Source organism: Hypomesus nipponensis, chromosome 24 (genome assembly GCF_054491055.1).
Source record: "Hypomesus nipponensis isolate SF chromosome 24, ASM5449105v1, whole genome shotgun sequence".
Taxonomy (NCBI): domain Eukaryota; kingdom Metazoa; phylum Chordata; class Actinopteri; order Osmeriformes; family Osmeridae; genus Hypomesus; species Hypomesus nipponensis.
Window position 1 is genome coordinate 3,831,030 of NC_140384.1, and position 23,971 is coordinate 3,855,000.

The following is a 23,971-nucleotide window of genomic DNA, read 5'->3' on the forward strand; positions in this document are numbered from 1 at the left end:
TGAGAATAATGCGCGACGGCCTACTATTAAGTTCTTCCCACAGTCAACGCGCATCGTCCTTGTCTTGTAGTAGTAGCCTATGTATGTTGGACACATCTCGGTTTGTCAAACTGGTGGTTTAAAACTATTCGCGTGAATAATTTGCAGACATCTGGAGAGGGAAGGACAGACAGAGGTAGGCTTACTTAGTCGGGGGAGGGAGAGACACAGACGCTGTTTTTGATTCTGTGGACTGCAGATCTTTGCGCTGCCTAGGCACAGGATGTCTCCAGCATACAGAGTAGACCCAAGTGACGTTTTAAGTCACGACACGACCAGAAGAGAACTGTTGAAGCATCTTGACAGTGTGTTTTGTGTCATTTGAAAGGTAATTTTCCTGCGTGGGCTATGTAGGGACATAGTCAGCGAAGGGATTTGACAGTCCCGCTTGCAACCCACACTTAAAAGTAGCCCACGCATCAGCCTCCTTTCCATTCGGGGCTCCCGCCTCTTACAGGAGACACTCCGGTTGGTCCTTCTAACGGTCAGTCTACACGCCCCGTACTGGTGCCCGACACCAAGGACTACAGATGACAGCGTGGAGATGAGCTCCACCAGATGACCGCTACGTTCTACGCTGGTCTTGCGCAACCCAATGCTATCCGGTTTTGTCGAATCGAGGAACTTCATTGATGCTAGTACAGGTTAGACGCTGTTATGGGATTTGTGGATGAACTTCCCATTCGGTCAATGGATTCTGCTGTTGGGGAATATATGAGTTCGTTGTAACGGAGTGTGTGGGACCTTATTGCGTAAGAGAGTTGTTCGTTTGGAGTGCTGCCTGCTCTTGACAACGGCAGCATGAATAACTCTACGAATAGACTGGTAAGTGTTATTCTGTGTATCCAGGGGCAATTTTATATGATCAAGTATAAGGTAAAAGTGCACCGTCGTCCAGAACAGTGCACAAGAGAAATACATTCCGTTTCGTTTTTCATAAATGTGCTTCGTCGCTCATTATTACAAATCAAGGCAAGGGACGCTTTTGGCAATTCCACGACAGTGGAAAATTCTACGAATGCACTACCGCTGTGGTCAGCAACTGTCGTTCCGTTATTGAGAGACCTTGTGGTCACTGGCAGGTGCGCTTCTTCTTGCCAATGCGGGTGCGCCATTGAAATGTCCCTGTATGACATTAGTGACTTAAGTGATTGCCTTTTTGAAAATGTGTGTGTGTGTGTGTGTGTTAGTCTGGACCATTAATGACATGCTATTAAAGCTTCACTCTGAAAGGGTCTGACTTTAATACATTGGAGCCCTCTCTCTGAGTGCTGGGTCAGCACTGGACGCCCATACACACACACTTCTGATGTATGGAGCATGCTTTGATGCTCTTGGACGTTGTCCTTGAAGGTCTGTATGAGCAGTTGGACAACATGGCCACTGTTAGTGGGCATTTCCTGATGGTTCCTTCATCAGCCGTTTAGTGGGTGTGTGGTGGTGGGGGTGAGACGGGCTTTTCCAGGTGCCTCTTTGTTGTGACTTGTTGGGGGAGACGGTCAGTCACAGACGGATCTTTCCATCTCTGTCTAATCACGCTGCCGTGAAATGACGAGTCATTTCCTCCTATTAGATCCAGGTAGACCACAACAGTCAACAGCTATGTCATGTACTACATAGGAGACTATCCCCCCCCCCCCAGCTATAAAGCTGTGTGACTGAGACCCGAGGAAGACCAGTGATGGAAGCACGTCTGTAGCACGTGGGTCTGAAAGGCCCGAGGTCTGTTTTAATCACGGCCTCTCTCTGGCTGCTGAAACCATATCCCCTGACTGGGTTAGGCTAGTTAAATACCTTTACCTTCTCATGTTCTGATTGCCTTTCTTCTCCTAATCACAGGCTCCTTCCTGTCCTGTGTGTGTGTGTGTGTGTGTGTGTGTGTGAGACAGAAAGAGAGAGCCTGACTTGCCTTTGGAAAAATACGTTTGTAGCCTACTCGTAGTTTAGTCTGATGGGTGTGACCTTATCAATATTAAGCTAAAAGGGATCGCGGCATCAGACAGGGTGATCGTTCCATTTCCGGAATTCGGTCGGAATCTTCTTCTGTCCGTCGCTGCGGGACACACATCCGCCCGTGCACACACACACATATATACACACACAGCCCACAGCAAGCTTGCGTGTTGCCTGCTTTATTAAGTCTGAAAAGGTCATAATCCTGTAACCTTCATGTCTGTCCAACGATGTCTGCATCATTGCAGTGATACTCGCTTGCTTATAGTATTCCTCTGACCTACACAATCAATACCAGAGTCACTGCAGAGTAGCTGTCTGCATCTCTCATCTCTCTGTCTCTCTTCCTCTATGTATCTCTTTTTCTCCCGCTCTCTCTCTTTGTCTCTCGCTCTCTCAACCCCTTTGTCTGCTTCCGTCTCTGTCTCTTTCTGCCTCTTTCCTTCCGCCTCTCTCTCTGTCTCCCTCTCTGTCTCCCTCTCTGCCTCTCTCTCTGCCTCCCGTTCTCTCTCTCCCTGTCTTTCTCTGCCTCTCTTTCTCTCTGCGTGTGTCTCTCTTCTCTCATCGGCTAACCGGTGGAGTCTCTGTTCCAGAAGCCAGGGTGCGGACGTGTTCCCTCAGGGCAGGGTCAGTCAGGGTGGTCGCGTCATGGTCCCCGGGCAGGGTTGAAGAGGTGCTGCCAGACTGACGGGTGCAACGACTGCTGTTGGTACGAGGTTCAGATGTTTCAAATTCCCTTTTAGCACAAGAGCTAGCTGCTTTCATGGGTCTCTGTGGTCTACACCATCAGTGTGTGTGTGTGTGTGTGTGTGTGTGTGTGTGTGTGTCTGTCCTTGAAACAAGAGCTCATGGTCATGAGTGAAACATGATCGCTACACACCCATGCATTTTCCCCCCCCCACACATGCAATTTTGTGTCTTTGACTTGCATACTTGCTTGTGTGCTCGCTGTCTCACTCTCTCTCTCTCTCTTGCTCTTTCGCGCGCTCTCTCTCTCTCACTGACACACTTGCTCTCGATCGACCACAAACCCACCTCCTTTAGTGCATTTTGGTTCCATCCTGCCTTCTGTTAGAAACAGTCGACCGGTCGACGCTTCTGACTGGTTCGTCGTGTCAAAGTATCTCGTCGACCAGCCAGCTCACCTGAGGAAGACACAGAGTTGCAAGAGGACGTATATTCTTAGGCACACGCAGAGGTCTGGAGTCTACGTTCTTAGGCAGGCAGAGTGACGGGTTGGCCCGCGGATTCGGAAAGACCCCGGGTGAAGGATGGATCGATGCGCGCGGCGATGGAAAAAAAAAATCCCGAGCCCACCTTCCAGACAGCTAGCGCAGCAGCGCTGGCAGGAGCAAGGAGCTGGATCAGGCTATTTCCTGGAGCGCAAGCCGAACCGTCAGTCATGTGGATGGGGCAGCCTGTCAGCCGGCGTAATACAGCTGAGCTGTTACCTGGTAGGATGTGGAGTGTAAAAGCGCCGCAAGATAATGAGCACTGTGCCATGTGCGGCCTTTGGGGTGTGTGGTTGCCGTCTACTGGCCTCACACACACACACACACACATGTTGTAGCTTCTTCTCAGGGCCAGTGGGAGGTCGGCAGATATTTGTCCCATGGGACTTCAGCTAAATGTGAGAGAGGTCAGCCCTTTCGAACTCGAGCACGCACACGCACACGCGCACATTCATCTCCTCAGCAGACACGCAGGGCCCGTTAGCAGCTGGAGATGTGAGGTCTGGAGAGCTCTCACTGTTCCCATGCCTCTCTGGGATGGGGGTGGGGGGGTGGGGGGGTGGGGGGGGGTTTGCCTCCATCTTGTCACTGCCGAGGAACAACGCACCCTGCTCCACATTCCGCGCCCTTCGTTGAAGGTCTTCCTCGGAGAGCGCCGGTGCTGGGAGTTTGCACGGACAAACGCCCGGATGAATGGCTGTGTGTGTCTGTGTGTGTGTGCGAGAACATGTGGTAACTGCTAAATAGCTGCTCCAAGATTCTTGTGTGTGGGAGCAGGGTTTAGTGTGTGTGTGTGGTACCGGAGGCTAACGTATACCGATGGAGGTCAGACACCTCATGAACAGAAACGCCAACATATTGGGTTGTAGACTGAAACGCCTACGGCCACCTATGCAGCTAGCTCATATGACCTCCTGGTACCCAACCAGCAAAGCTTCCCCCGGAATTGGATAGAGACCTGTGGCGGATGAGGACGAGGGCTTCCAGCCGGCAGATGAGTTCTCTGTCCCATATTCAGGAGCATGGTCGTGCGTTGCTACAGCGTTCGTAGGCTGGAGCCTCTCCTTCTGGAACCTGCACTGGATTCTGGGACTCAGGCTGAGCCCCGTGTCTCTCCCTCTCTCCATGTCTCTCCATGTGTCTCACTATTTCTCGTACTGATTTCTCTATCCATTTCTCTCTCCATTTCTCTCTCTTTCCCGCCCTCACGAGAGCTCTCTGTACTTTGTGTCTTTAACAAACCCGCACGTCAACAAACGCTTGCTCCCTGGCCTACTCTTCCCTGACTGGAGAGGAAATGTAAATGTTGATTGATTGTGCACACGCATACACATACATCCGTGCAAACACACGCGCACACCGATACAGGAGCGTGGGCTATTAGTAATTAGAGATGGCGGTAAGTGCTGTAAAGAGGCAGACAAGAATCTCGTGCATGCAGACTAAGATGTAGAGTAGATCCCATCGTACTCCCCACTAGTTTATAACACAGCCTAAATCCCTTACCCATTAACACAATTATAAACAAATGGTTACACAGAGCCTGCTTTGTGTAAGTCAAATGCTTTTTCTTCACATTCCTCACTTGATTGCCTGCGTCAGAATGGACCCTTTTTCACTTTTGCGGAATTCCTGTAAGACTTCATTTAATTTACCTCCTCTTGTCGTGTTAAATCATTAAGAGAAGCACATGTTGGATGAAGGATAGAATCCTGGAGCAGGCAGCATTTTGTTTCTCCTCCCCGGTCTATCACTCGTTCTTCCCTCCTCCGGCCCTGTCGTCATTTGTCTTATCAGTGTTCCTTTACCCAGAGGGCCGAGGGTGAGGGGCTGACCAGTGAGGCGGTAAAAGCTCCCTGGTTCTGCTGCCTCATACGTATGCTAACGCACCCACCACCTCCACCTCCACCACCACCACCTCCACCACCACCACCACCACCACCACCACCACCACCTCCACCTCCACCACCAGTGTGTGTGTGTGTGTGTGTGTGTGTGTGTGTGTGTGTGTGTGTGTGTGTGTGTGTGTGTGTGTGTGTGTGTGTGTGTGTGTGTGTGTGTGTGTGTGTGTGTGTGTGTGTGTGTGTGAGATGGCAAGAACAACATGTGACCCGTATACATGTCCCATGTATGTGTGTGTGTTTCACACACCTCTTGTGAGGAAGGTTTCCAAGGTCATGCCCTTGTGCAGCAGGGGCTTCTGGGAGGTTGAGGCTATATTTGGGGTGCACAACACAGCACTCAGAGGGGCTTAAGAGACAGTTAGGCCGGTCTGATCTGATTAGGCCCGATTTTCTCGTCCCGATTCAAACACTGAGAAAAGCCCTGGATTACAGAGTGACCAGCGCTCTCTGTGTGTGTGTGTGTGTGTGTGTGTGTGTGTGTCATTCTACAGTATAGTGTTATATTAGCCTTATACCTAATACATTGTGTTTCCAGTAATGGGATTCTGAAGCAGATTGTTCACTGGGTTTGTAGTGATTGTGTGTGTGTGTGTGTGGGGGGGGGGGGGTGGTGTGTTGCTAAGTGTGTGTGTTCCCCCATGTCCCGTCAGCAGGAAGCTGCTTACCAGCACGGCCCCTGGCAGGGTGGCTGCTCATCCCAGTCTGCATGGGGCTCCACACCCCCCTCCCTCCCTCCCTCCCTCCCTCCCTCCCTCCCTCCCTCCCTCCCTCCCTCCCTCCCTCCCTCCCTCCCTCCCTCCCTCCCTCCCTCCCTCCCTCCCTCCCTCCCTCCCTCCCTCCCTCCCTCCCTCCCTCCCTCCCACTAAGACCTTGTTTGTGTGTGTTTGTTCTTTCGTTCATTTCTTTTTTGATTCATTCCTTTTCTGGATTCACTTGTTCCTTCATTTGTTCGCTCTTTTCTTCATTTGTTCGCTCTTTGATTGCTTCATTCATTCTTTTATTTATCCTTCCTTCCTTCAGTCCTTCCTTCAATCCGTCCTCAGTTCATTCATTCATTCATTCATTCATTGTTCAAAGAGGTTCAGAACAGTTCTAGAAGACTCCCAATTTCCCACTAGTCGGTGACAAAGGGGATTAAAATTCCACCTCATGTCTTTATCGTTGACGGCGGGTAATCTCTATTAATGTGCCTAACAAGTCTGCTCTGTGGTTTGGACTCTACTTGACTTTGGATGTGGCAGAGTTTCTCTACACTGTTCTGCCAGCCTGACCCAGCTCAGGTAACAGTGTATGGCTTTGTGCCAACCTACAATATAACTCTGCCTCGCTCTACTGCTGTCGAACTTGTGTGTGTGTGTGTGTACGAGTGTGTGTACCTCATTAATTGCCTCTTACGGCTCCCAGACAGTCAGTTCCGCCAATTACTCTCATTACTGATTTTCACAAGATTGCAAACTTGAAATTGCTCTGCTTTTTCTAGTGCTTGCCCACTTGTGAACTCCAGCCTATCTATGCCTATAATCCGCACCCTCACCTTTCAAACCCTTCACTCATGTTGTTGGGGGTTGAATACTGAATGCGTAGTACTTGTTGAACAGAACCGTTCACCCATTTGCTAACGCCACGTCCTTGACTGCAGCGTTGTCCCTGAACGCACCTCTGGCGGGAGGAGGGGTGGAAGGGAAGGAGGAAAGTTGTGTTTTTGTGTGCTTCCTGTTTCTGGGGTTGTATTACCGGTACCAAAGTTGCCTGGTGTTTATATACTGTATATCACAGGACCCCACTGTTATTTATGACTCAGGGTCTGGAAACTGTACGCAACCTTTTCATAAATCACGCCAGGGTGCTAAAAGACCACACACGCACAAACTCACACGCGTACTAATAACATCGCTGAGCACGCCGACTGTTGTAAATCCACACCGTGCGGAGGTTCGAACACCTTGTCCTGCTAAACCCCCCCCCCTCTGGGTGTTTACGTGGGGCCAGTGAGGAGAGTGGGTTGGAGCCAGCCTACAGGAAGTGATGGCGCTGGCTGCGGAAGCCATTGTTGTCTGTAGTTTCCCCACAGATCCAAGCGAGGCTGTGGCCCTCAGCCCGTTTTCACCAGCTAGGACCAGTTTTCGACTCCCAACGACTGAATTCATCTCTCACACACGGTATACAGTAGACACGGACATGCATGTAAATATTGGTGTGGATGCACACCAAAACATGCACAGGCATGCATAGGGTCACACACAGGCACAAAGACACACGCACACTCCGCCTTTCGAACGGGGCCCAGCTGTACTGGAACACTCTGCCTTTGTGTGAGAACAGCTGGCAGCAGAGTCACACAGTCACACACTCTGCGTTTCAGTCCCACCCCCAACCCCACCCCCGTGATTCACAACACATGCACGTTAACACACACGCACCAAACGCACACAAGTTCATACACTCCTCCACACAGCGTTAGAACGGTCCATTGTGTTTGAATAATTGGACAAATAGCGGTTGGGAATGGGCAATGTCAGAGTTTCTTCACTGCTGACATCAGCTCATTGGCAGTAGAACTGGGGAACACACACTGCCATGGGTGAGGTGTGTGTGTGTGTGTGTGTGTGTGTGTGAGAGAAAGAGAGATAGAGCCTTGGCCAGGACTGGGGCTGTACTCTATTCTCGTTAACAGCCGCACACACACAGCCCACCCCACAGTTACTGCTGCGTAGCCTCTCAACTGGCACTGCCAGAACCCAACCCCTACAGCGTCGAACGCTGGAACAGAAGCTATTGTGTGGATTGGAAGTGGGGGTGGATTAAAGTGTGTTGTGTCGTGTGTGTGTGTGTGTGGAGGGGTGTTGGATGAATGGAATGTCTATATGGGACTTGTGAAGGCATCTGAAGGAAGACGCTATCTAAATGTCTGTTGTTGAGCTGTGAGTATAGTCTGCACGACTGGGCGTGTTTGTGTGTGGGGGGGGGAGTGTGTGTGTGTGTTGATTAGGCCGAGGCGGGCCCCATGTGTTGCGTTTTAACGACATTCTTCTGAAGTGCGTGTCTCTCTCTCGTGCCTCGTAATCCCCTCCCACACTCCCCCCCCCCCCCCCCCGGACCCCGAGACCCACCCTGGGACCACCCTCCACCCCTCCCTTCATCCCCGCCTAACCGCAGCCAGGCCCTGGGTGTGGAAGAGAATGAGAGGAAGAGGGAGAGGAGGAGGAGGAGGGTGTCGAGGAGGGATTACGAGGGGGGGGAGGGAGAAAGTGGGAAACGGAAGGGAAGGAGGAGAGAGAGCGAGCAGAACTGGGTGGGGTGAATGAGCAGGCTCATAGTTGCGGCCGGCTAATTGAAAGCCAGTGAGCTCGGGTCAACAGCACTGGAGCCGGTGGGGAGGGAGCGGTGAGGGGTTTTGAGAGATGTGTGTGTGTGTGTGTGTGTGTGTGTGTCTGTCTCCAGCAGAACTTCCATTCTTCTCTTTGGTTCTATCTTTTCCTTCCTCTCCTCTCTCTCTCTCTCTCTCTCTCTCTCTCTCTCTCTCTCTCTTCTCTCTCTCTCTCTCTCTCTCTCTCTCTCTCTCTCTCTCTCTCTCTCTCTCTCTCTCTCTCTCTCTCTCTCCCTCTCTCTCTCTCTCTCTCTCTCTCTCTCTCCCCCTCTCGCCCTTCACAGTCTTGTCAGAGGTAATGAGGCACACAGACAGGATGGCCGGCTCGCAGGGACAGGAAGTGACCTCACTATGGCTTGGCTCTCTGTGTGTATTGGGAGTGGACTGATCCGCTTTGGCGCCTGAGTCAGCCAAGCACACACACACACACACACACACACACACACACACAAATCATTTACATGTATTCATTTAGCAGACGCTTTTATCCAAGGCGACTTCCAAGAGATGATGATGTAAATCATACATCATCTTGTTTGATTTAAATCTATTCAAATAGGGTTATTTGGCTATAAATTACACAGCATGTCTATTCATGTCAATAGTAATGTTTATTACTTACCGTTACATGAAGCTAGCCAATGGTTGACTAGCGACACGCATGGTATGGCTGGTTCGGAGACGGCGTTGACTTGCGGGGTCAGAGATCCTGGGGCTGGGGGATTAGGTCAGCAGGAAAGCCTAAGCAAGCAGAACGCAGCACCAACAAACCATTAAACACCATCTGGCCAAGTGCAAAAGTCCCTGGTGCATCCCAAGGCTTTGGGTGCCAGACTGATCACTGTGTGTGTGTGTGTGTGTGTGCGTGTCGACACCTTTGTGACCCCACAGGGGATTGTCCCCTCCTGTGGTTCGTGCAGGGACACACACAGACACTGTGTCAACATATGGCCCAGGCTGAGTGGCAAGGTGACTTTTGACATCCCAGGTCCCAGTCACACAGGAGAAGCATCCAATAGAAACGGCTCGTTCCCGACGCGTGGGCGGTCGGTCTTGGATAGCGGATAGCGCCCGCCCCCTCTCCTGTCCCCGCTCTCTCTCTCTATGACCTTGCTGTGAACTCTCTCTCTCTCACCTGCTCTCAAAGAAAGTCTCCCTCTGTCGGTGCCGGCTGGGCCCGCCTTCAACCCTCCCGCTTGGGTCAGCCTGGGAAGGAGAAGTAGGCCCGTTCCCTCCTCACTTCCCCTCCTCCCACCTGCCCTCTCTCCCTCCTCTCCCCCTCATTCCTTCGTCTCCCCCCTGACCACCACCACCGCTCTCCTCTTCCGTCCCTCCCCGGCTTCTTGTGACACCCCGTCGGGGGGGGGGGGCGGCGGTGGCGCATGCGTGTCGGCCCTGTCTCGCGTAGGAGAGTCTCCGAGCGCGGGGGTGGAGGGACGGGGACGAGGGCAGCAAGTAGGCTGAGTGGCTTCTATTCCGGGAGGCCCAGGGGAGAGGCTGCTCATTTAGCTGCTATATTTACACTGCAGCTCCATGGCCACGGCCCTCCCGCCGACCGTCCCTCACCCCTGCATGTGGCCTGAGGAGCCAGACTCTCTCTCTCTCTCTGTCACACACACTTTTTTTTCTCTCTCACACACTCTCTCGTCGTCTCGGTTTCTGCCCTGCGTTGACTCCTAGTATCCTAAGCCCATCGTCATCCCGACCTTCTCTCTCTCTCTCTCTCTCTCTCTCTCTCTCCAATCCTGGAGCTGATGTGAGATGTAGCTGTTTAGTCAGTCAGGAACCGTCCATGTTGTTTACGTGCACGTACCGAAGCTCCTTACGATCCTAACCCGTCTGTAAACACCTTTCAATGGAGCTCCTCGTCCATCTCGACTGGGGCAAACACTGTTTCTCCTCCCCGTTCTGGTCGTCGACACTCGACAGTGACTCACGCGGAGGAGCCTGCTCCTCTTCACTTTGATCGTCTCCGGGCGCCACATCCTCTGCGACGTTCCAGCAACGTCTTACCGGGCTCCCGAGCCAAATGAGCTCAGCTTGAACCGATCTCCCTTGTAGCTGCGTCGCGGCCTCTCTTTGGGTCGGTCGAAGTGTGTTCTCATGGTTGTGGAGTGGGGGTGGTTGGTATTTGTCGTTTTCACCGCCTCGTGAGTTTGCGTTTTTTTGGTTCCCTTTGAGACTTTGTCACAAGGCATATTCATTTACAGCTCATGATTGTCCATGCCAGAAAAAGCGATGTTTTTGGGAAGGAGTAAAACCACATGAAAAACTGTGGAGGTCCCAGAGAAAGCATGTTCCTCCAAACATGTGTCCAAACCAAAATCGCCCTCAAACCTCACTTATTCTATTGTGAAAGAATGAGAATATAAAAGGGAGAAATCAGTTTTTGTATTCTGGAGGGGGTTGGTGTGTTTGTATGTTCAGTGGCAGGTGTGTTTATTCGAAATCACACGTACGCACAAACATGATGTCCGAGGTCATTATAGAGATTCTTGTCGATATGACAACCTATTCCACCCTCATTTATTCTCATGGCTTTACTCGGTTAATTAGGATGCTGGAGGCCGTTGTTGTCATTAGCTGTGCAATTAAAATGTGTCGAGGTTTTGTGCCTCGCGAGGACATGAAAGTGGTCTAAGTCGTCACTCTGTCTCAAGCTGATCCTCCAAAAAGACCTTTCTGTCTAGCCCCAGATAAGCCACCTCCGATGTAGTCTCTGTTTGAACTCCCTTTACAGTGGAGCGGAGAAAGGAATTGTGTGCGTGTGTGTGTGTGTGCCTGATGGGAGTGTCGGTATCTGGGGTGTGTCACCGTGCTGTACAACCCTCCACTGTTATGACAGTCTGACTCTGCACCCCTCACCCCCTGGACCTGTGTGTGAGTGAGTGTGCGTGTTAAATGATTCAGCATCTTCGCACAGCAGGAGCGTAGCAAAAGGGCGTACGGGTATATTTATTCATTCGGGCTGACAAGCCTCCACTCAAACAAAAACACACGCGCGCACCGTTCAGTAACCCCCCAACATCAGGCCCCTTTCAGGGGCCCCACCCTGCTAAACGTCCACACGAAAGGGACTCGACACCAACCCAGTCCATCCGTCTCTATTATTTCTACCAATACGCTCTCCGTTCCGATTCCACCCCCGAGATTCCTCATCAACCCCCCCCCCCCTCGTTTCAAACCCCCCCCTCTCTCTCATCTCCCCCCCCCTCTCAACCCTCTACCCCGCTCTGGTCTAACCCCTCACTTTCTCCCCTCTCCCCCCTCTCCCCCCCCCCGCAGGACAGCGACATCCAGAAGAAAATCGACCACGAGATCCGCATGCGCGACGGCGCCTGCAAGCTGCTGGCCGCCTGCTCCCAGAGGGACCAAGCCCTGGAGGCAGCCAAGAGCCTGCAGACCTGCAGCGCCCGCATCATGGCCCTCATGTCGGAGCTGCAGAGGATGAAGGAGGCCCAGGTCATGCAGAGGGTGGCGCGGAGGTCAGAGGGGGGCCTAAGGTGGGGCAACTGGCAGGCGAGCGGGGGGGTGGAGGGGAGAGGGTTGGAATGGAGGAAAATCGAAGTGTTTGTTTTTTGTTTTTTTATGTACATTTTGAAAGTTTTTTTTGGGGGGGGGGGAGTGTCTGCTGCTTGGTTTGGGTTGTGAATCGCTGTCTTGATTGTGTAGGTCATCGGATGCGGGGCCCATGGATGACAGACAACCCTGTAAGGGGAGAGTGGCCATCTCAGGTGAGCCTCTCTCTCCTTCACCGTGTGCCTGAGGAGTGTGTGTGTGTGTGTGACAGAGAGAGAGAGAGTCCCAAGTAGACAGACAGTCAGAATCCAAGCCCGTTTATTTCAACATCATTGCCAACCCATCTCTATTATAACCTACTTCATCAGCTCCACACCCTGACACCCCGCCAGGTTACACTCTATTATGGGATGTTTCATTTCCTCATTATCGACTGCGTGCCATGGCGACCAGCAGACGCTTTCTGTTGTGGAGCGGGAGGGGGCGGGGCTGATGGATGAGGTCGTCTCTGGGTTCCAGCACCCACCCCCTGGGACGAGGGAGGGAGGGAGGGAGGGAGGGAGGGAGGGAGGGAGGGAGGGAGGGAGGGAGGGAGGGAGGGAGGGAGGGAGGGAGGGAGGGAGGGAGGGAGGGAGGGAGGGAGGGAGGGAGGGAGGGAGGGAGGGAGGGAGGGAGGGAGGGAGGGAGGGAGGGAGGGAGGGAGGGAGGGAGGGAGGTTAACAAAGGAGGTAAAGACAAGGGGAGGGCAGGTGGAAGAAAAGATGGAAGAGTTTAAGCGATGGGGCATCGACAGAGAAAGAGAGAAAGGAGGGGGGGGGTTCCAGTGAAAGAGGTAATTAGAGGATTATGGTGAACAGCCATAGCTTAGGGGGGGGGCAGGGAGGTAGGGGGCTCTGGTGGTCACAGCTGCCTGTCTGGGACTCCTCACAGCTGGAGGGCACACACACACACACACACATGCATTCTCTAACACACACACACACACAAGGGAGGGATTCAGTTGATTAACTCTGGTTGGGAGTTCTATCATTGATTGACTGGCTAGTGATTTAGGTAGTGGCTAAGAGCATGGACAACAGCGCGCACACACACACACACACACACACGAAGCGGTAGGAGTTAAAAGATAAGCGATCGACAGGGAATTGCGCGCGTGTGCGTGTGAGAGCTTGACTTCTCCGCTCTGACCAGCCCTCTTTCCCCGTTCTAGACCTGCGCATCCCTCTCATGTGGAAGGACACGGAATACTTCAAGAACAAAGGAGGTGAGCGCTCGCTGTGCACACCCCCAGGCGCTTCTGTCGGCGCCATGCCATGGCCATGCATCTGTTCATCAACAATTCATCTGAGCCACACGACTGTCCATGACTGTCCTTGCGTGTTCGGGAGGTCCCGTGGTATGTGGGAGCGAGAAAGGGAGAGAGCGAGAGAAAGGGCTGACAAATGAGATCGTAGATGTAGAGAGCCAGTGTTGAATCACAGCGACACGTATGACTGTGACGAAACCCCCCGAGATGTCCGGCTCTCGTTGGTCATCCAGTCCCCAGGCTCCGTCAGCGGGAGCTGGTTAGAGACGGCTGAGGGGGATGGATGGGTTTCTGCCACTGGAAGCTCATCCACCACCTGGCCTGTTTCTCTGGCTCTGCTCCTGCATTTCTCTCTCTCACACACATGCGCGCACACACGCACACGCATTAACCCCGTTTGAAAAATGATCAAAACGTAGAAAGAAGGAGGGGGTCAATCATTGATCGATCTCGATCGAATCAAGATTGTCTTATTATGTTTCTGATACTTCTGCTACTACGGCGATAGAGCTCGTGCAGGCCAACTTGACCCATATCATTAAAGAGGTCGGCTGGAATCCTCTGATCAGAATCAGTCGTTCTGGATGACTTGTGCAAATTCATGAGCTCCGAAGGAACGTCAGCCAACCCCCTGATGACGCCTAACAAGGCAATTAGTCAAGGTCGTTAAGAGAAATGAGACCTTTCACAAAGTCTAAGAGGCTTGTGTCCAGCTAGCCACAGGACCTCTGGAATGCCCCCCACACACACACACACACACTCACGCACACTTATCAATCCAAGGCAGTTTTGGTAGCCTCCCACACGGCAGTGCGTTCAGCAGAGGCAGCTGTGTTGGGTGTGTGTGTGTGTGTGTGTGTGTTCCCATCTAGTCTCTGTACTCTGGTGAATCCTGATGGCTGCAGGTGCCGCTGCTGAAGGCTTCTCCAGCAGGGGGATCTAGGGGAAGCCCCCTCTGATGTCTTCCACATGCTGCCTCGCACACAAACACGTCCGCCTCTCTCACGTCCCCGTTCCCCTCTTTTTCTACCCCCCTCCCCTCTCTTTCTCTGCCGCCCCCCCCCCCCCCGGCTCTGTCTTCTCCTGTCTGGCTCTTCTCTCACATCCTTTCCATTCGTTCTTCGGTCTCTTTCGCACGCATCCCTTTTCCTTTCTTCTCTCTCATCCGATTAAAACTTTCCCTCTCGTCCTTTTCATTCCATCTTCTCTCTCTCTCTCTCTCTCTCTCTCTCTCTCTCTCTCTCTCTCTCGCTCTCTCTCTCTCTCTCTCTCTCTCTCTCTCTGTCTTTCTTTCACTTTCTCTCTCATCCTCCTTTCATGCATCTGTCCCTCTCTCTCTTTCTCATCCTCTTTTTCCTTCTCTTTTCTCTGTGTGTCTCTCAGAGCTCCACAGGTGTGCAGTGTTCTGCTTGCTGCAGATAGGGGGGAGATCTTCGACACGGACATGGTGATGGTGGACCGGACGCTGACGGACATCTGCTTCGACAACACCGTTGTCTTGTGAGTTCTCCTTCTGACCCTGCCCTCTGGATAAGAGCGTCTGCTAAATAACGAAATGTGATTTAAATGGAAATCAGCCATGTATGAATTGGATCATCAATGTTATGCGGTATGCTGAATACGCATCTCTGTGTGTCTGTGGTGGGCTTATGGTCTGACCCGTGTGTGTCTGTGTCCTACGTGCAGCAGCGAGGCCGGCCCGGGGTTCGAGCTCCGCGTGGAGCTGTACAGCTGCTGCTCCGAGGACGAGGGCTCGTCGGGCAGCGCCCCCAGGAAGCTGGCCAGCAAGCTGAGCAGCTCACTGGGACGCTCGGCGGGGAAGAAGCTGCGGACGACCATGGAGCCGGGAGCCTGCGGCCCCCTCGGCAACGGAGGAGGAGGAGGGGGGCCCCCCCTGCTGCTGCCCGTGCCCTCCATACCGTACGTGAGGGGGGTCAGGGACGGGTGGGGAGTCAGGTGGCTGAACGGTGAGGCAATCTGAAGGTTGCCAGATCGATTCCCGGCCGTGACAAATGACGTTGCGTCATTTGGCACTTCACCCTACTTATCTCGGGGGAATGTCCCTGTACTTACTGTAAGTCGCTCTGGATCAGAGCGTCTGCTAAATGTCTAAATGTAAATGTGTTTTTCGACGTGCTCGGCGACGGTGGTCGATGTTCGAGGACGGGGCTCAGTGGTTGTTGTTCTTCTTCTGTGGTGTCCCGCAGGGGGCCCAAGTACCATCTCCTGGCTCACACGACGCTGTCGCAGGGGCACGTCCAGGACAGCTTCCGCACGCACGACCTCAGCATCTCGGGCAACGGTGAGTAGAGGGCTCAAACTCACCCCTCCGTCTCTCTCTCTCTCTCTCGTGCAAAAGTCTCGGGTCGAAAATAAAGACATGAAAAAATAAATGATGAAATGAAAAGACATAAGAAAACACATCCGGTGCGCCCAGAGATGGCTGCGCCGACGTGAGCTCCGCAAAAACCTAGTATTTTGTTTGTCATTTTAGTGTTTGTTACTTGTTTTGTCAATGTTATATTGTCGTTTATTTTCAGTGCCCAGTCTGACCTTGGGTTGTTCTGTGTACCTGACAAATAAAAGACTGTTGCAATGTTGCACTTAATACGTCATAAATACGTAAGGCGGTATTCATGTAACAAAACGTGGCTGTCTAAGACTTTTGCACAATGCTGTATAGATCTCTACCTCTCTCTCAGTAGGTGAGTTTGACAGACATACAGCCCCAGTCAAGGTCAGGGTAATAAAAGGTCTCTTGCGGGAGGGGGGGTCACTGCTGTGTAAAATACTAATGATGTGGGGCCGGGGGGGGGGTCGCGGACTGCGGCTTCATTCATTGGACCCTTCAGGCTGCAGTAAAGTTTCACGGCCGCTTTTCACGACATTCCCCGCAGCTGTCGGACTTTCATTCCCCGTTACCTGTCTGTGTGTCTATTGACGGACGCTTTTTAATTGGCTCGTTTCTTTGTGTGAGTTCTCAATGGCTCTCCTGTCTGTCTCACCTTCCCCCTCCCCTCCTCCCCCTGCAGAGGAATGCTCCTACTGGCTGCCTCTCTACGGCAGCGTGTGCTGTCGCCTTGCTGCTCAGCCTCACTGTATGACCAAGCAGATGATGAGCGGAAGCTTAAGAGTCAAGGTGTGTGTGTGTGTGTGTGCGCGTGCGTGCTCATCTGTGTGTGTGCTGGTGTGTGTGTGTGTGTGTGTGTGCACGTCCTGTTTTTCATTTCCATCACCTCTCCACATCCCCTTATCTCTTCCACTAAGCCTCTATATCCCCCGCAGCAGCTGGGAGGCGACTCCCCGAGCTGGACCAACGTCTACGGTGTCCTCAAGGGGACAAACCTCTTCTGTTACCACCGGCAAGAGGACATGGAAGCCAACGTGGAGCCCGCTTTCACCATCGCCATCAACAAGGTACATGAGAGATTCGCCCGCATCGATACTGCACTCTGCTAAACACAAAGTCCAGCTACAGGGACTTCCAGTGATGCACAAGGAGAAGCTTCCAGAACAGTGGGCTTGGACTTATAAGCACTTGATCGTCTTATACGTGTGTGTGTGTGTGTGCGCATCCTTCCGGGGCCTCTTATTGTTTCCGTGGTGACTCAGCCGTTCTCTGCAGACTTACATAAACACCAAGTCAAGTCAGCTCCCGAGATTGGATATTAATCAGCTCCTCTGGCGCCTGACTGGACGACAAATGGTGCGCCACTGCCCACTACTGGCGGAGACGAGATTGCAGCCGTTAGCCTGTGGCTGGTTCCATTGCCGATGAATGCACACTTTGTTTTGGTGTTTGTCATTTCATTCGGATTCATGGAACGTTGGCACATGCTCACGGAACTCAGCTTATGTGTGTGTGTCTCTGTGTGTGTGTGTCTGTGTGTGTGTGTGTCACCCCCCTCTCAGGAGACCAGGATCCGTGCGTCAGAGAAAGACCCCCAGAGGACGGCCCAGAGCATCTGCATCAGTAACCAGTACGGAGGCGAGGACGTGACACACACGCTGGAGGCGGACAGCCGCGAGGACACCCACGGCTGGAGGGAAGCCTTCTGGCAGCACTTCTACGACATGAGTGAGTCGAGCAGCCCGTTCTTGCTCATTGGCTGGTTGGGGGTCGCCAGCAGGGCTTCGCACGAGGCCCTGATTGGCCCGTGGATTCATGGCGTGATTGGCGTTTCTTTGGGCTCTTTCCCCCGACAGGCCAATGGAAGCAGTGCTGCGACGACCTGATGAAAATCGAACTACCATCCCCACGGAAACCGGCTCCCGTCTTGCCAAAACAGGGTTCCCTCTATCACGAAATGGGTAAGACCCCCGGCCCAACGCAGAACTGTGATAGGTGCAGCAATATCTCTGTAGCGCCTCATAAGAGCAGAACCTAGAATAAAGGAGTGATATTCAGGCCTTACTTAGAATGAACAAAGCAATACATGTGCCAACAAATATATATATATATATATGTAATACAGAAATACACAAGATATATCTTCACTTATATCTTTCTTAACTGCATGTATGTGCCTCTAACGGTGGCTGTTTGTCCATGAGCATGAGATTTCCTGAAATGGCCACTCTGAGCACCTTGCCTCCCTAGCTAGTATGTCTGCCTTGCCTCTCTGTGTCTCTGTGCTGTTTGTCTGGATAGAAGTGCACCCATCTCTCGATGCCGACTCACTTTTCTCCCTCTTTCTCCTCCCCCCTTTCTGCCTGTCTTTCTTCCCACCCTCGTGGGTTTCCCCTCGTTGGAGAACATCCCTACTTCCCTCTTCCCCTGCGTTTCCCCTTCATTATTGATGCAACCACTTAATCCTCCATTTTTAACCTTTTTCACATCCTAAACCTTCATCTTCTCTGGAATTAACCTTTCGGGAACTTCCTCTCTGCACAATGTTACCTGCACGTCACACTTATTACCCATAATATCTCTCCATAAATATCTTTATATATATATATTATCCCACCACACACACACCAAACCACTCCCCCCCCCCACCATCCACCCCCCACCCCCCGCGGCCCTGGCAGCCCCCCTTCCTTCCCCCTCCTGCGAGGGCCTCCTGCTGCAGGACAACGCCGTGTCGGCCGAGATCCGCGCTCTGCTCTCCTCCTATTACAACGACAGGTAATGCAGGGGGGGGGGCGGGAGGGTACCACACTACCTCCACACCTGGTCCCCTCCTCTCCTCAGTCAGAACCACCGGGAAGGCTTTTCTCCACCCTGTTTCAGTCACGGACCTCTCTGGCCGTTCTGTCGTCCGCGAAGGTGTATTGAATCAAAGTAATCGTTATTATGAGGGGGCGCTTTGGCTTGTTTGTGGCCAGAAAAACCCCTGACTCCTGCGGTATTCACGCGTGTGTCGTCCTGTCGTGTTTTCCAGTTATTGAGGCGTCTGAAGACCTCGGCACGGTGACGGACATCCTGGCCAGGCGGATGCAGGAGCTGGAGCTGAGGAGCCAGCTGGGGAGCACGCCTCCCTGGATGTCCCTGTTCGAGGACTCCCCCTCCGGCCGCCCCCGGCCCTGCAGCCCCAGCCTGGCCGGCCACAGCCCCCGCAGCCCCCACCGCCTCCCCCGCAGCCCGCGCACCCCGCCCCGGGCCTACCCCGGCCTGCTCTCCTCCAACGCCAGCCTCGCCTCCGACAGCGACAGCCCCCGCAGTGCCAGCCCCTGCTCGCGCCACCTCCAGGCCCACCCCGTCTGGGCGGAGCCCATCTCCCCGCTGGCCCTCTCCCCCCTGCCCTCTGGCTCGCGGCCCCGCCCGCGCACCTTCTCCCTGGACGCCAAGCTGAGCACCCTGAGGGGGAGGGGTTACGGCGGCGGGGGGGTGCACGCGCAGTGTCCTTGCCATCCGCCCTCCTCCTCGGCCTCGCTCCTGGCCCCGACCCCGGCCTCCCGGGCCCCCCAGCCCGCCCTGTCCTGCTCCAGCTCCACCTCCAGCACGAGCACCAGCTCCAGCGAGGGCAGCCACAGCCCGGAGTCGTCCGAGGGGGTCTTCTTCTCACGGCCCTCCCCGGCCAGACGCAGCCTCAGGAACCTCCGAGCCAGACTGGACCCCCGCAACTGGCTCCAGAGCCAGGTATAACCCCTCTAAAGACCCCTTACCCTCCCCCCCGGCAACCGCTCTTGGTCCTGGGAAGGGCAGACAAGGGAACCAGCTTATCCTATCCCTGTTTGTGTAACTGGAATGACATCTCGCACTAACGCCACATGACCTAGATACCGGAGTGCGTCGGGACCGTGAGAACTGCCATGTCTCCCAACGACATAGTTCTGTCCGCGTCTTTTTTGAAGAATGGTACGGCTAGGGAGAGGAACAGAGACACACCCGTATACTGTGGACCCTCCGTGATTGTGAAACCTTCAAACTGGAAAGGAGAGCTCTCTGGGCGAGGAAGGCAGTTGCGTCAACCACCCTGGCAAACAGGAAGTGAATAGAAAAACAAATCTGCACGGGTCCACTCGTAGTAAATCTGGTGTTACTGCATGCACGGCGTCGGTACGGTATGGTGAAGCCGTTTTGTACTGGGACTGGAGATCTAAGTGAACGGTGTTTGTAAAGCAGTGGCTCTCAACCCTGTCCTCGGTGAACCCCTGTCCTGCATGTTTTAGATGTTTCCCTGCTCCAACACACCTGATTCAAATTAAAGGGTCGTCATCTAGCTCTGTAGAAGCCTGGTAACGAACATGCACTTGAATCAGGTGTGTTGGAGCAGGGAAACATCTAAAACATGCAGGACAGGGGGTCCCCGAGGACCAGGGTTAAGAACCACTGTTGTCAAGGTTCTGTCGAGTGTGTGTCGTGTGATGTGGTAAGCGAGGTAGTGTCTTGTTTCCTGTGCTAACTGTGATTTTCACTTTCAAAAGAGACGTCAAGAGCGTTGAAGAAACTCCCCTCCATTTTAGATGCTATAATCCCCCTGGTTGGCATGCAGGATGGAGCATGTGCAGGAATGTGATGCTCAGTAAGTCCATTTTATAAATCTTTGAGTCCCTATGTTTCAAGTAACTGTCTGACTCCAGGATATGCAACAAAGAATGTGTATCAAACACGAGTTGGCACACAAGACCAACCTGTGCTCTATTTACAACCACACACGGCATGTCTTTGATACTGGTTAAAACAGAACTAATAAAGACTCGAGTATTTCAAATGAATGGAAATACACCGAAGGCTAAGCAATGATGCAAACACGCAAAGGCATAACCTGTGTTAAACACGTCTTTTCAAAAACCCTAAGTGGAAGGTGGTCTTCATCATGCAAGCGGTCTCTCTAGATGTCTTAATAGACTTAATAATAGATGTTTGGAAATACTGAAAATTATGATTAGGCAGTCATAACATCATGTTATACAAACCAAGCCCAGCATTAGTCTCCAACCCAAGTGTGAAATGCAACTGAATTATGCAAAACAATAATTATCTATAGCAAATGGTGCTACGGCAGTTATGTAATGTGTGTGTGTGTGTGTGTGTGTGCGAGCGACGTGTGAGCATGTCTGTGTGTGCACCTTCCTTGGTGCGAACGTGTGTGTTATCTGCGTAGTTAAGTATCTCCCATATCTCTGTGTTTGGGGCTTAAAGCTGGGTCAACTATTTGAGTCCAACTGTAAAACCGTCTAAAAATGCATTTGTTACTGTAAATGTTTTTTTTTTAAGTTAACACAGCGTTTCCTGATTTTGTTTAAATCTATTTTACATGAATGGTTTCATTATATGATGACAGTTTTATTGATATCTTATTTTAACAGAGGATTACAAATATCAAACTGTTGCGGAAGATAACATTGAATGTTTATCTTGAAGAGTGTCTCAGTTGGCCAGATGTCAACATGCCCTTTGTCTTTAGGGGAGAAAGAAAGTGCAAGTCTTGTTTAAATATGTAACATATTAATGATAATAAATGTTTTATCAATTTATAGCTGTCCTTTTTCTATCATCAAGCCTAAGGTAAGTTGTTGAGAATGTACGCAAATGCTTGTATATAAAAACGAATTATAAAAAGGATCCTGTTAAAATGTTTTAATAGGATCAAGAACATGTGAGGCTCAGTTGCTCCCAAGATCTCGCTCTCTCTCACTGACACTCACTACATATTTCATTTATTTTGAGTTTCAGAATACTGGAGTCAGTTTGAGCCCAGACACAGAATGCACTACAAGAGATGCTTGACCTAGATTAAACAATCGTTTTCTCTTGTAAGGCAAAAAGCTGTCCCATGAATCATTTAATTAGGCCTATCTTAGAGTCCAAGATCACAGTTCCCACTGATAAAGTTAATGAAAGATCTGATCTGACAACAGATAGTCTCAAACATGATCCAAGATGTCTCTCTGGCATTCCAGTATGAGAAAGGCCATTGATACAAACATTTCCTTCTATCACGCATGTCTCACGTCACTCGCAAATCTCTAATTATGGGGTGCCACTGCATATGGCGTACATATATGCAGTGGCACCCCATAATTAGAGATTTGCGAGTCGTTTTTTTTGTTCTTCCTATTTGCACGAGACTTCCTGTCACATTGATTCACAGAAGAGCCACACTGATGGGTGTAAATGGGACTTCTATAAATAGCATTATAGGAGGCTTGAGGGAGGGGGATGGAGTTGGCAGTTTATTGTCAACATGGTGGCTGCAAGGCCTCACCAGAATGAAGGGAACAAAGCACTGTAATTCATATACTCTGAAGACATGGTGCACAAAACCCTGTATACGTCAGTGTAGCATTCCTAAAAACGTCAAAGTGCCTTTCACAATGTCCGAGCAAATACACCAAACATTACCCTATATGTTCGAGCACATTATACCATTGCTGTGCCATTGGTTTATCAGACTACCCGTATAAAAACAAACGGAAACAACTTAAGCATTCAAACAGTCAAGATCTCCAAACGTCGTCAAACCGCTGCCTGATTCACCCCCAACGAAAAACGAAGGCGTTTTAAAGTGGCACAAAACTCATTTGGGATGGCACGCCCGTTCGACCGACGGCCAACGGAAATCCTGCTTGCCGAAGCCCCCGGCACCTCCCTCCACCTAGCTAACAGACCCTGCGTGGATTGGACGCTCTCAGAGCCATGCTGGCCAGGGTCCTCCACGCGAACGTGGAGAAGCGCGCCGGGCACGTGCCCGCCTTGTCGATGTAGCCCGCCGCGATGCGGTGGAGCCGCTTCCCCCGAAGGTGTTGTAGTGGCCCGGTAGCACCTGGTCCACCTGCTCGCTGTCCACCAGGCCCACCAGCCTCTCGCAGCTGCCCACGTAGTCGCTGACGCGGCTGTAGGGCAGCCAGTCGATCATGGCGCCGTCGTAGACCACGTCGCCGCTGAACAGCAGCTTGTTGTCGCGGTCGTGCAGGCAGATGCTGCCGCGGGAGTGGCCGGGCATGTGCAGCACCGTCAGCTGGCGGTCGCCCAGGTTGATGACGTCACCTGGGGGGGGGGGGGACAGAGAAAAACAGAGAGAGCAAGAGAGAATGAGAGAGCGAGAGTGACTCAAAGAAAGAGACAGGGAGAGGAGAGAGAGAGAGAGAGAGAAAGAGAGAGAGAGAGAGAGGGGGATGCATAGTGTAACATTCAGCCAAGACCCAGCCCCTAAAGTCTCGAGTCGTATCTAAATATCTGAAACCTCCATGACGTGGCGGGCGGCTGAGCTGAGCCACTGACAGAACCTGCGGAAGCAACATGATCCGCCCGGGCCCATGTCACAGGGCCCACACTGTGCAGAGGCACAGTGCGAGGAGGGCGTTAAGGTCCACGGCTCCGTCTGGAGCGGAGGGCATAGGAAGGGGGGGAAGAAAAGCGACAGAATGAGCGATAAGATATTCCATCTGCATTGCAGCACCTCTGACGCAGCACCAGTGTATCGAGCGATGCCAATATTACGCAGAGACTCAATACCACGGAGAGTTCGGCGCAACTTTGTCAAGTGGGCAGTATCTCGCACAGGAGGAAGCGGACAAGACACCTCCAAGAAATCACTCCAGTTTTAAATGGATCTCTATAAAAGACATATTTCCAACGGGGAAATCGACTGAGATGAATGGGTCTACTGAAACCTCTTGGTGGTTTCAGGTTGTGTAAGTCAGTATGTGGGGGTCAGATGGCTGAGCGGTTAGAGAGTCGGGCTATTAATCAGAAAGTTGTTGGTTCGATTCCCGGCCGTGCCAAATGACGTTGTGTCCTTGGGCAAGCACTTCACCCTACTTGCCTCGGAGAGAATGTCCCTTTACTTACTGTAAATCGCTCTGGATAAGAGCGTCTGCTAAATGACTAAATGTATGTGGCTATCCAGCATTAATCTTCTCTTCTGTTAAAAATCCCACCCGTCAAAGTCCTCTTGGTCGAGGAGGAGAAAAGAAATAGTCTGCAGGAAACATGTTCAAGTAAATATGGCTTATCAGTCTCATTATTACTTATAGTCAGTAGTATTCTACGACAATTCATATTTTGTCGTTGACCACACGCCCTTTAGTGATCCTACCAACGGGCTTGTACTTCTACTGAGCAATGACAATGAGGCTACACATTACTTTAGCTTTACATTGTAAGACACACCCTTAACCGATTTTGAATATCAGTGCTTGTTGAAAGTGATGGATAGGCCTGTAACTTAAAACGTGGGGAGGGTGACATTTCCCCCTAATC

General features: G+C 52.0%; 2 protein-coding genes across 2 annotated transcripts in view; one reads left to right on the top strand and one right to left on the bottom strand.

Moving 5' to 3' along the window:
* Window positions 1-20,036, top strand: part of rtkna (rhotekin a) — a 43,048-nt gene extending 23,012 nt beyond the window's left edge. The window contains 12 exon segments of the mRNA XM_084690234.1: window positions 11,781-11,980; window positions 12,168-12,229; window positions 13,225-13,278; window positions 14,704-14,745; window positions 14,748-14,820; window positions 15,007-15,240; window positions 15,528-15,622; window positions 16,353-16,459; window positions 16,606-16,737; window positions 17,233-17,398; window positions 17,527-17,631; window positions 18,705-20,036. Coding sequence (XP_084546360.1) covers window positions 11,781-11,980; window positions 12,168-12,229; window positions 13,225-13,278; window positions 14,704-14,745; window positions 14,748-14,820; window positions 15,007-15,240; window positions 15,528-15,622; window positions 16,353-16,459; window positions 16,606-16,737; window positions 17,233-17,398; window positions 17,527-17,631; window positions 18,705-19,408 — 1,974 coding nt within the window. The 3' untranslated portion in view covers window positions 19,409-20,036.
* A 1,884-nt stretch (window positions 20,037-21,920) lies between these two features.
* The window catches only part of mblac2 (metallo-beta-lactamase domain containing 2), a 2,887-nt gene continuing 836 nt past the window's right edge, over window positions 21,921-23,971 (bottom strand). Inside the window, 2 exon segments of the mRNA XM_084690236.1 lie at window positions 21,921-22,502; window positions 22,505-22,756. Coding sequence (XP_084546362.1) covers window positions 22,369-22,502; window positions 22,505-22,756 — 386 coding nt within the window. The 3' untranslated portion in view covers window positions 21,921-22,368.